Source organism: Pempheris klunzingeri, chromosome 16, assembly GCF_042242105.1.
Source record: "Pempheris klunzingeri isolate RE-2024b chromosome 16, fPemKlu1.hap1, whole genome shotgun sequence".
NCBI lineage: Eukaryota > Metazoa > Chordata > Actinopteri > Acropomatiformes > Pempheridae > Pempheris > Pempheris klunzingeri.
The window spans coordinates 7,548,331-7,560,691 of NC_092027.1; the positions used below are offsets into that span (position 1 = coordinate 7,548,331).

The 12,361-nt window shown below is 41.1% G+C and overlaps 2 protein-coding genes and 2 non-coding genes across 4 annotated transcripts; 1 reads left to right on the forward strand and 3 right to left on the reverse strand.

Annotated features, from left to right (window-relative positions):
- The first annotated feature begins 1,479 nt into the window (after nt 1–1,479).
- Nucleotides 1,480–8,362, forward strand: ddah2 (DDAH family member 2, ADMA-independent). The gene is made up of 6 exons (XM_070845978.1): nt 1,480–1,558; nt 2,450–3,064; nt 4,181–4,369; nt 5,875–5,994; nt 6,550–6,693; nt 7,507–8,362. The coding sequence occupies exons 2-6, from the start codon at nt 2,765–2,767 to the stop codon at nt 7,624–7,626; spliced, it is 873 nt and encodes a 290-aa protein (XP_070702079.1). The 5' UTR covers nt 1,480–1,558; nt 2,450–2,764; the 3' UTR covers nt 7,627–8,362.
- A 64-nt stretch (nt 8,363–8,426) lies between these two features.
- rps5 (ribosomal protein S5) lies at nt 8,427–11,488 on the reverse strand. The gene is made up of 6 exons (XM_070845980.1): nt 11,427–11,488; nt 10,340–10,443; nt 9,843–10,052; nt 9,138–9,266; nt 8,705–8,803; nt 8,427–8,537 (listed from the first exon to the last, which is right to left on the reverse strand). Coding segments are annotated over exons 1-6 (612 nt in total). The 5' UTR covers nt 11,428–11,488; the 3' UTR covers nt 8,427–8,468.
- Nucleotides 8,883–9,016, reverse strand: LOC139216081 (small nucleolar RNA SNORA3/SNORA45 family). The gene has a single exon (XR_011585543.1). It is a non-coding gene; the product is annotated as a small nucleolar RNA SNORA3/SNORA45 family (small nucleolar RNA).
- On the reverse strand, nt 10,138–10,272 carry LOC139216082 (small nucleolar RNA SNORA3/SNORA45 family). The gene has a single exon (XR_011585544.1). It is a non-coding gene; the product is annotated as a small nucleolar RNA SNORA3/SNORA45 family (small nucleolar RNA).
- Nucleotides 11,489–12,361: the final 873 nt, after the last annotated feature.

Sequence of the window (12,361 nt, forward strand, 5' to 3'; positions counted from 1 at the left end):
GAGTACTAATTGTAAACACAGTTCATAAGAATGCTGTTCCAAAGGATATACAGAGCGTTTTCTTTAGTGTCTGACAAGGCAACCTGTTTATACGACAATCTCCACAGTGTCCAACAGGATTTGACCCACATTTCAGGAAAAGCCAGATTATTTTTTTTGTCATGTCATGCAGACAAAGACGGACAACAGCGACGGCTCAGTGGTGCAGCGCGTAGGCCGAACTGTCTGGACAGCCGGGTGAAATAAATCCACTGTGAACCTGATGAGGTTAATGCAGCCCGTACTGATTTATTTAGACCGCTGTGAGAGAGGTGAGAATAACTCTGACTTATTGGAGTCACAGCAGACAGTCCAGGTTTATGTTTAAAAGGCAGATACAAGCTTAAGAAGCACGACTGATAATACAGTGTCTGACCTTTTCTAAACAATTCATCAGGATTAAGGCCTTAATCTTAGAAAACCTCATAGAAATAGTCTCTAAATACAGACAAAGGGTACTTTAGGCTTACGCGTGGTATCAGTGGAGCCCACATGGATTACTACTGCTTGAATGTAGCTAGTTTAAATTAAATTAAACTACACTTTACTACTCCAAGCGATGGTTGCTAGTCACTGAGTCATCAGTGCTATTAAATAAAAACAGTTTTCCATCAAGTTAAGCTATCAAGCCTCAAATTTGACTATTATTATCACTTTAATAATCAGGTAAATAGTTAACGTTAGCATAACAGTTAGCATAAAAATGTAATTGTCATGGAAACCAGCTACACTTGCTCCTAATGTTAGCGCTAAGGTCACAATCAGAATTATTTTATGTTATGACATTAATTTATTTTATCACCTTTTCATGAAATATAGTTTAGATTAGTGTTGCTTCACACTATTAAAGCATAATTCTGGACGAAACTATTTCCAATTAGCTCAATTTCATTATCATTGCTAATGAACTTGGAGATAATTATACTGTAGACTAACTACAGAAAAAAGTGTTGATAACAACCAGTGATTTTGAACTCGCTGATGTGGTGTGATTGAATAAGGTGTAGTTAAGTTGGAGCCAACACAACAGAGTGGGCTCAAATCAGCGTTGATTGAATCCGGACAGGGCGTGTGGGGGAGGGGAGGGGGCGCTGTGATAAAGGGGTGGGAGATCTGCGGTAAATCCGCCATTAACACACCAAGAAGACGGAAGTTGAGCGATTTAAAAGAATAAGAGCATAACTGTTCTTAAATCTTTATAGTTTTTAGCGAGTAATATCCGTAACTGCTATATTTCGGCTTCACTACCATTGTGTTGACTTTGAGCACTTAAGCTGTTCAATTTAATAAAGTAAGATTTGGAAGACTAGACGACGCAACACAGCTAAAATACTTAGTAGCTGTCTTATTTTGAAATACATAACCGGAAATGTGCATATTCACAGTCGCCATCTTGACGTGTCGGCAGGGAGACAGAGGGAAAAGGGAGCGGGTGAGTAACGGGAACTGGGTCAGTGTGGAAATAAAGTCAAACAGAGGAAAACGCGGCTGAGCGTGGAGGCTGAGACCCTTAAAACAGGTGAGCAGAGATGAGTCCGCTTCTGTATTTGATATCTGTGCAACTTCTGGGAGTGTTGGTGGTAGTTTCCCGTTGGGAAGATGAGGAACATCATCACAAGTATTTGGGAAGGAGCAGTGAAGTGCTGGGCGGCGCACTCCTGCAGCCAAACACTCTAGATGTTTTGTTCTGTGTGGATGAGGTTCATATGTATTTTTGCAGCTGGATTACTCAGGACTGTGCTATATGCAGGATGGACTTCCAGAGTAAATTGAAACACATAATAGTGCTTTTAAAAATTTGAAATTTACATCAGGGAAAACACTGTTGTTCCACAAGGTATCAGTGATCTCTTTAGGGGTGACACAGACAATAAAATACTGGGGATTAGATAGCCTAAACTTGCATGTAAGTGTTCATAATGTGCAGCTGCTATAACTCCATTGAATATCAAAGCCCAGCACTTGTTGCATTAGTCATAAAGCAGATTTAAGAAATATCCTGTGTAGAAGGGAACTGAGTCCCTTACTGTTGCCCCACAGTGGGCGACTACTGAGTTACCAGGAAGATGATAAAAGGGCAATTGTCCCAAATCAAACCCACTGCCAAACATGGGAAAGCTTTGCAGCATATTGCAGGACTATTGAATAATGTTTCTGTATAATCTAACCTCGGACAATGCTCTTTTTGTCTACTTTCAGCTGCGCTATCTCTGTTATTTCAGCTGCCCTCGAATGTTTTTATGTGGTGTTGAATTATAGCTGTTTCCTCTTACAAACTAACAATCACCAGTTCACATAAGTACAGTTCTTTAGTGTCACGCTTCATGCACCATTCAGACCGAAGTGTTACGTGGCTTTGAAATGAAACAGAAAATGTGTGAATGATTGTGTCCATGTGCCTCTGTCTCAGGCTGGGATCATCTGCCTCCACTCCGTGGCGCCTGCAGATGGAGGAGTAGCCGGTGGAGTATTGGAATAAAAGAAGAGGCCGAGAGATACGGGGATGAAGATGCTCTTCATTGTCCTCCTGGGTTTCCTAAATCATCCCATCAGCTTTGTGTAGCATTCAGCTGCTGTTTTTACAAGACTAGACTGTGAAAAAACACACCTACACATCTTTTTACAACCTCTCGCTTGTCTTCTGGCAGAGCAAACTTATCTATCGGCCTCTTGACAGAGCACCAGTAATCGCTACCACTTTTTATAGACGGTCTTAATTGAAATCATGGCAAACATGTGCCCATATGGCAGCTTCACCCACGCCGTGGTGCGGGGAATCCCAGAGACCTTTGGGAAAACAGCGGGAGACGGTCGTGAGAACGGGGAGACCTCAGTGGACCAGGCCAAAGCTCAGCGGCAGTTTGGTTGCCTGACAGGAGCCCTGAGGCAGAAGGTGGGCTTGCAGCTGATCGAGATCCCCCCTGACCCCGAGCTGCCAGAGAGCTGGAGGATAGACGATGTGGCAGTCATCCAGGGACACACAGCGCTCATCACCAGGCCCTTCAAACAGCAGAGGCGCAGCGAGGTACCACAGTGGAGAAGGAAATGACGTTTGTTTAGCCATTTGTTTCACTCTAATCCTCTGCACTTAATCTTGCTTTGTGTGGTAAAGGGCCGTAAGTAGCAGCCACATGTTTCACTTCATATCTGTGTGGTATGAAAATCAACCTGCAGCTGATGCTTCACTCGTTTAAGATGGAGATTAGGCGCATTTGTATTTTAAGTGACATTATTGTCACACGGTCAAACACATCCTTGTAGCTACTTGTTGGTGCATTCAGTTGCCTTTTGTCAACTCTGACATGTGATACTTCAGACTAGACTGCAGAAAGCATTTTTAATGCAAGAGAACTAAAATCACCCCCAACATGACATTTTGTTTGGTTTCTTTTATTGTTTGTTTAGCAAAGAAATACAATATTCTGGCAGCTGGGCTGACTTAGACCCTGGTTATCAAAGGTCTGTTTAACACTTTAGTTTAAGGGTCTGTAACTTCCAAATTATCATCCTGGGAAGAACAATGTAATTTGGTACTAATTGTAAGGAAGGCTTTCAAACGGTGCATGTCCAATTAATAATTGGTCATGTGTTTTTTTTTATATACAGGTCCTTAATATTCTATTTTTCAAGCAAGTTCAGTGAAAAGAAGTTTGTAATTTAGTCCTGATTGTAGACAAAATTGGAATTTCCTTGAAAGAAAAGTTTATTAACATTATTAACATTATTGTTCTGTCATCAATGGATCATTTACTCTCCATATATGTTGAATAGTTTCTGTGGTTACAACGTACTGAATTTCGTAGTGTTCTTGACAAAATGTGTTTGAAGTTACCAAGAAATTATTCGGAAGCTATGGCAAATTTTCCAAAAAGCGGAAGTAAGGAGTTTCCATGAATGCACCATCTTTCAAAACAGCTTCCAGCGGTTTTATCATGTGATCTTTACAGAACTCAACCAAATTAAATAATAAAGAATTCACAGTTTTTTCCTCACAAGAATGATAGATGGATAGCACAAAGGGTAATAGAGATACATGCAACACATTATTCATCCAGCGAAGCATGCACCACCTGTGTGGTTGTTCACTGAGCCTGTTCCAGTTGAACTGAATCAAGTGAAGTGTCGCTCTTCATCTCTCCAGGCGGACGCAGTGAGGAGGGTGATGTCAGAGCTCAACCTGACCGTGGTGGAGATGGGGGCTGAGGAGGGAGACACCGGAGGGGCCACGCTGGAGGGCAGTGATGTCCTCTTCACAGGAAGGGAGTTCTTCGTCGGCATCTCCTCCCACACCAACCGCAGAGGGGCGGAAGTACTGGCAGACACTTTTAGGGTAAGACGCATGGAGGGAAGATGTAGCTATGACTTACTATCTATGTAAATCAATGATGCAGAGTACTCTTTTTTTTGTTTTAGAAGCTTTTATTATGTTGCATTTATTGGTTATGATATGGACTCCTGGCTCTTACAATTACAGGAAACAGCTCACCATTATACTATAACTCTAAGATAATCAATAGCATTTTTTTTAGCCAGTGCAACAAAGATGGCCTTAGTGCCAAGATGCTTGTCAGAAAACGAACCCAGCTGCCAAAGTGAGCAGGTGGCCATTTGCTGTATTGCATTTGGGGAATTACAGTCTGTAAACAGTGATGAATGAGGCTGTCTCATTGGCCAAATTATGGAGACCACACAGTGGGGCCCCCTCAAGCTTGACACAACCCACCCATTAGTATTGATTCCTTCACTTCTCTTAAGTGCATTTTACACACCTCTGCTTCTTTATGCACAACCTACATTTCAACACTGCTGGTGTGTGTGCTTACGTGTGTGTCTGGTATCAATTAGTGTGGGTGGGAGGGTTCATGTGGACAGATTGGGGGATGAAAGAAGAAAACTATTTCTATTTAAAAAAACTAAAACTATTTAGTCAGGCATCCTTCTGTATCATGCCGTAATCGCACTAAGTGGTGGAGTTCATGTGTTTCCTATATAAAGTGTTTTGCAGATGCCTTTTAGTGCATCCTCAGTTTGATTCAGTATTTTTAAACGGGCATAGCAGTACTTTCCACTTAGTCCACCTCTTTGGTCCAGACTGAAACATCTCACCAAGAAGCGGATAGATTGTTGTGAGATTTTATACAGATACTCATGGTCCCCAGAGGATGAATCCTGCTGTTTTAGGTGATCCTCTGACTTTTCCTGTTGACATTTGTGGCTTTAAGTGAGATGTTTCAACAGCCACAGGATTGCAATAACATTTGGTACACAAGCCCCCCGTCTGTATGAATTATAATCACTTTGGTGATTCCCTGAAATTTTGAAATTCATTTGTCCAATAATTGGTTGGACATAGACTGTATATAAAGATGGATGACATGATTGCCCCCTGGTGGCTGGATTCAGGATGGACAAATAAATACAAATACGTGACTTTTCATGACGTTTGGTGTTCAAGAGCTCAATGTGACACATTAAACAGGAAGTTTGACATTGTAACTTTCTCAAAACTCAAAACAAAAAAAAGAATAAATGTCAAGTCTTGAATTGATGCAGCTGCATTAAACCCGACTGTTGGACTATTCAGACCAAGAGGCTGAAACTGCATGACACACAGGAAACGTCTGAATCACACAGCAGGCCGCCTCATGTCGAGCAAAGTGTTTTAATTTTGACGCTTGAATAGAACAAGAGCCGTCGTTAATGTTAATAGTGACACTTGAGCTTCTCCAACTCAACACAGCGCCTGCTGAGAAAAAGGCCTGAGGTGACAACCGCAAAACTACAATATTGAAGGGACAGCGTGTTAATTAAACGTTTCAACCTCCATCTGTTCAGGACTTTGCCGTGTCCACCGTCCCTGTCTGTGGAGGAGCCCGACTGAAGAACATCTGCTCCATGGGAGGTCCAGACACAATCATCATCAGCAGCAGTGACGGAGCCAAGAAGACGCTTCGGGTAAGCATGTTTGTATGTGTATATGTTTTTAAAAAAATAAATAAAATGATATGCTGAGAAGGATTGACATTACTCACGATTAAGGATACAAGTGCACAATTTAACACAATTCAACTGACTTCACACTGACAGACAGATTCTTTCCTTTATAACCTCTAACGTGGTCATTCTCTCAGCAGATGTTGCAGTTCTTCTTTGCTTCATTCACACTGCAGCTAATAATAGCAGTAATAACAGTTTCCTTCTCTGGGTATTAGAAAATCACATATTAGCCAGGTCCTAACATCTCTTTCAATATCAATATTGGCCTTATCTATAATACATCTTCATCCTGTGTGCATGTGTCAGAGTTTCCTTTCTCTGTGTCCCACTGTGAACTGCACACATCATATTTCCTAACTGCTGAGGTCATATCAATAATGGCACTGATGTTGCCTTTGAGTCTGTGTGTAACGTTGGGAGTGGTCTGCTGCTGCTGTGTGTGTGTGTGTGTGTGTGTGTGTGTGTGGGGAGTGGTCAGGGTGGTGCACAGTAACATAAAGTGTGTGTCTCCAGATGATGGAACAGCTGACCGATCACCACTATGAAGTGCTCACTGTTCCAGAGGAATCAGCAGCAAACTGCGTCTACATCAAAGCTTCGTCCAATCGAGACTTCCTGCTCCACCGGCCTGCAGAGGAATGTCCTGACAGCGTCTCTGTGAGTTCAGCTGAGCATTTTGTTTTTTTATTGCAGGCTTCAGTCTCAAAAAGAGCCTCCTCTTTATTAAAGGATTATGGCTGGAAAGAATTTTATTCTATCTTGCCTTTTGCAGTGCAATATTGTGCTGCACTAACATTGGGGGACTCACAGGGTGACAAAGCTATCTGAAGATATCCTGACTTTTAGTTCATAGTAGTAGGTTAAGCTCCAAAAACACAGAATCCTACTGTTCCCTACTGTGAACTGTGGCCCCATCTGTACATATTTTGTTGTCTGATTGAGTAACAGACCCATAGACCACGTTTCCTCTAATGCATGTAATAACAAATGTGTCACAATGCAAACTATTGGATTAAATATCCAGTGACAGTCCACCTTTTGGATCCAAAAGCTGAAATATCTTGTGAAGCGAGGAAGGATTCAAATAATTTTCATTTCAAAAGTAAATGTACTAATAGCTCACTGTAAAAGTACTCCATTATTAGTAAACGTTCTGCAATGAAAAGTTTTACTGAAGTAATTGTAGATATAGTCAGGAAAATGTACTTTAACTATCAGAAGTACACTTTACTATTGTATTAGATTAGCTGAATTTTATTTAATATTCAGTCAGTTACTGAAGTCTTGAATTGACTGTCAAAACCATTAACATCTTTTAGCTATTTGAAGTTATTCTGCTGTGAATTCTAGACAGTGAAGCAGTTTTTCCATCTCTTATTAGCCAGTAACATCTTCCCTTTCAGTGTATCCAGTGCAGTCTGTAATGAGTGTGTCTGGATGAGTAAATAGTTTCCTCTGTCCTCTCGGCAGGCCTTCCAGAAACTACAGAACTACACCCTGCTGCCTACAGCCTGCAGCGAGGCCTCCAAACTGGGAGCGTCTCTGTCCTCGCTCTGCCTCCTCATCAACAGAAAGCACACCTATTTCTGAAAAACATCAGTACGTCACACAGCACATGTTCATGGTGGGATTAAGGGGCTTCAGCACAGAATAAAACATGTATTTATCGTGAGGGGAAAAACACTGACTCACAGCATCCAAATATAATCTGACTAACATCTAACTGACTTTCTGTTGCAAACTGATTCTTGTTGCTGCTGCTCCCCCTGCTGAACCATCAGTGCAGCATCCTTATCCCCTCACAAAGCTCCAGCAGTCGTACTCATGAAACCACTATTTCAGCTGTAGTTTCAAACTGTTAAACTTGTGACCACAACTTTTCCCAGTCTCTGCAGAAAACATTTAGTGAAATTGACAGAAATGCAGACATGGGGCAAACAGATGTTTGTATGAGGGAGTCTATATTATTCAACAAGACTTAAATCAGATTTAAACACCTGCTTCATGATTCCAGCCAAAATATTAAGGAAAAAAATCACATTTTCAGTACGTCCTAGCAGTCTGTTACTATAGTCAATGTGACCTGGAACGAGTAACCAGTCAAATGAAGTCTATAATTGACCATGTGGTACCTGAATTCATGTCTGCACATTTGTAACAATATACAGCATCATGTTCATATTCATTTCCATGTTAATTTTAATCATTTTACTAAAGGCTCAATTACAGGACACATAGCTGCTAAGAATAGAAATACTGAGAGAATTGTTTTAGCTTTATGTATGAATTTGTAGCAACTGTAGTGATGCCATTAAAATTCAACAAGACAGAACTGCTTGTGATTTGTGTCTGTTTGCTGTCAAAGAATCCAAATACTCAGGACATCAACAGAAATTTCTTCAAATTTATTTGTTGTTAGAAAGCAAACATGTTTAACGGTTGGACTTGGCAACTCTCTCCAACTCGTCCTTCTTCTTGATGGCATAAGAGTTAGATGAACCCTGAAGAGGAGAAGAAATTGTTAAATCGTTTTATACCTTTCAGGACATGAGTTATGGACTCTAAGCATCAGGAGGTTGCAATAACAGGAATTGTTTTACTACTGAGTGATCTCTAGAACAGTGTTATATATCCTCAGACTGGTCATGCTCTAAATTGATAAAGTTACCTTTGCTGCATTAATCAGCTCATCAGCCAGGCACTCAGCGATGGTCTTGATGTTCCTGAAAGCAGCTTCTCTTGCTCCTGTGCACAGCAGCCAGATGGCCTACAAGACGAGAGAGGGAGCAGGACATTAGTGGGTGAGACAGGCTGGCAAAATAAATAATAAACGCTGGTCAGTAGCGTAATGTATCTGAGTTGGTGATTGACTGGGCCACAGCAGACTACAGCCAATGAATAAGCAAAGATGTTTTTCCTCTGCGAGCACTCTAGCACACCAGGACAACGGGCTGTATCAAGGCGTGACTCTAGCCTCGCTAAATGCATAACAGTTATTTCAGTAAAAAGGAGGATTGAATATTTAAATGGTGGAAAAACTAATTTCCTCTAGAGAGATGCAGAATGGAGAAACTGCTTTAAATGTAGATGAGTGTCGTCACCTGGTTGACTCTGCGGAGGGGCGACACGTCCACAGCCTGCCTCCTGACGGTACCAGCACGTCCGATACGGGTGGAGTCCTCACGGGGTCCACTGTTGATGATGGCATTCACCAAGACCTGGAGGGGATTCTGGGAACATAATTCAAAAAAAACTGTGAGAAAAAAATCAATGTACAACATGTGGTAAAGTAAGATATCCATGACAGACACCTAACGGGCTGGTTTGCCATTTTTATTCAGTTTGCTTAAGAGCTCTGGGCTGTACTGTTAGTGGGTCTAACAATAAATGGTTTCACAGTTAGTTTCTTCTGTGAAGTGCCCTGTGACAAGAGCAGATTTTTACTTAAATATCTGTGAATTTAATAAAGTCTATTGTTCAGAAAGTGACGTGAAACAGAAAAATAGAATTGTCGGCATAATGCCTATGGTCTTTTTTTTTTTTTTTTTTTTAAAAAAAAACTTATTTTCATACCTGTCATTAACAGCACATCTGCATTTCTCTCTTCAAGTTTGATTAGCATAAATCTAATCTCAGTGCTGTTAACTATCCTCTAAAGTCTGTTAATATATATATATATATATGTCTTCAGCATCATAACAATGAACACCTGATCCCGTTGCTGTACCTCATGGTTTAATTGCCGTCTTAATATTTTAAGTCACACTGAACAAGAGACGATTGTTGTGAAAGTTAGTGGTACGTACCTCTCCAGTGAGCAGGTGGATGATTTCGAAGGCGTGCTTGACGATGCGCACGGTCATCAGTTTCTTGCCGTTGTTGCGGCCGTGCATCATCATGGAGTTGGTCAGACGCTCCACGATGGGGCACTGGGCCTTACGGAAACGCTTGGCAGCATAACGTCCCCCAGAGTGTGGCAGGTACTTGGCGTACTTCTCTTTCACAGCAATGTAATCCTGAAGTGGACAGAGGGTAGTTTAAGCATTGTGGTTTAAACAGATTTGAATACAGCATTGTTGAGGTACAGTATGCATGAAGGGGTAATGTGTCTGAGTTGGTGATTGACTGGGCCACAACAGACTACAGCCAATGAATAAGCAAAGACATTTTTCCTCTGCGAGCACTCTAGCACACCAGGACAACAGGTCAGTGTCGAGGCGTGACTCTAGCCTCGCTTTACATTGATGAAGTGCACATTATTAAACACATCTGACACAAGCAGCATGCATCTCTTGTTGCTTACCTGCAGGGAGATGTCATTGATCTGGACATCATCGGTGCTCCACTTGCCAAAGAGCTTGATTTCCGGGGTCTCAGCCACGGCCGGGGCAGTCTCCCACTCAGTCACTGGAGATTAACAAAAAAAAAAAGTAGGTGTTTAATTAAAGGCAAGGCAACTCAGTTAAAATAAACACTTCCTGTTGCCTTGTGTGCACCTCAGTTTTCTCCCACCAACATTTACATTCTTATGACAGAGCTGGGACACTATGAAACAGTCTTGCATGCCGAAACCAAGTTTTAAGACGTCCTTTAATCCGTTAAGATGAGAGATTAGTTGTATAGTTTATTGATCACAACATAAATACAACAGGATCTGACATCGTCACCAAGCTTTGCCACGTATTTCATCGATTCAATCTAGTTTGAACGTACCAGTGTTCATTCAACAATATCAGCAATATAATAAATCCCAGTTAGTCCCACATAACATAGTTACACTGATTGAGTTAGATATCTTAGCTGTGATGCCCAGCGGTGCCCGCTTTCAGGCTAAACTCTGACATTAAAAGAAACACCACGATACAGACACAAACCTAAAACCATTTCCCGTGAGCACATGACATTTTAGTATAATTAACTGTAAGGTCCAGCGATGGGTTAGAAACACAGCCACACTTTCGCAGCAGGGCCCGAGTTGAGCCTGCTGCTAATATTAGCTAACTTATGTCAACTGACAAGCTAACGAACGCCCGAAAAATTGCGACATGTAACATTAAAAACCTGTGGTGATGGTTCCTACTGTGGAAAACACGTGGCAATTGTGAGTATAGGATCGCTAATTTCTGTGAAATGGAGCACAGAGTGAAGTCTATCAAGGTGGCTAACCAACATGCCGCATCCACATGTGCTAGCAAGCTAGCCACATGCTAACGCTAAGCGCCGTTGTGCTCGTAAGGGAAACACTTAATGCGAATACAGCCACATTAAGGCGAAATAAAGATATTCTGCTCGGATTTCTCGGACAACGGGAGTGAGTGCTACTTCGAATCATCCGAGAACTGTCTTTCTGGAGACATATGAAGCAAGGAAAAGGTGAATTTTTCACTCACTTGTGTCTGCCGTCCTGTACCACACTTCTCTGAGACGGAAAAGGGCCTTTTCGGGGCGCCGCGAGCAGATATCCGGTGAGCTGGTGGGTTCCTTCCGGTGCGCAAAGCATGCAGGGAAATGTAGTCTTTTCTTTTTAGATTAGCAGTCACTATCATTTGATAAAACTGTGAAAGTGTAGTAAGGCTGAGTAAAAGTTTCAAAACGTGAAGGTAAAAATGATAATGAAGAAAAAAAGCATTTATTGATTAATTTATCGACTTTGTTTTATTACATTAAATTACATGCAATTTTTGAAAACAGATAACTCCAGTAAACAGTAAACTTCAGGGAAATTAAATTAGGTCTCATGTTAAGCATTTACAAAAAAGGACTTAAAGAGGTTAAGTAGTAAATATGCTCCAGTATCTAACTCACTCTGTGTTCACCTGTGCAATATTTGAATCATCTGTGCAATATCAGACCGTTAGATGTGTAGGCACCTCTTACTGCTTATGCAGCTCATCCACTTTTAAAAAACAGATACAGTGTACATTTCTTTCCTGATATTCTGAAAGTGTTTCCTGAACTGACCAGACAACCTGTTGTAGTAAATTAGGACAAATAGAAATGCTCAAAACTGCCTTTTATTGAGGAATTGACAACATTTGACACGTTTTCATTGGCAGACCAAACACTGTAGAAATTGTAGGGCAGTGTCAAAATAGTCGTTTCTGTTTGAAAAAGTGTCCATGTCCACAATTACTGTTCGTAAAGCCAGAAAACCTAACAGAGAGGACATCTCTTCAATCCATTTTTAAGCAATTAATTTATACAAGTTTACATGAAACAAAGGATGCAACAATATTAAAATAATACTGCAAATTTAACAACTTTAAAACAGTTAAAATCGTCCATTTTTCATCATTTCCCTTCTCTTAATCTGGTTAAATATTGT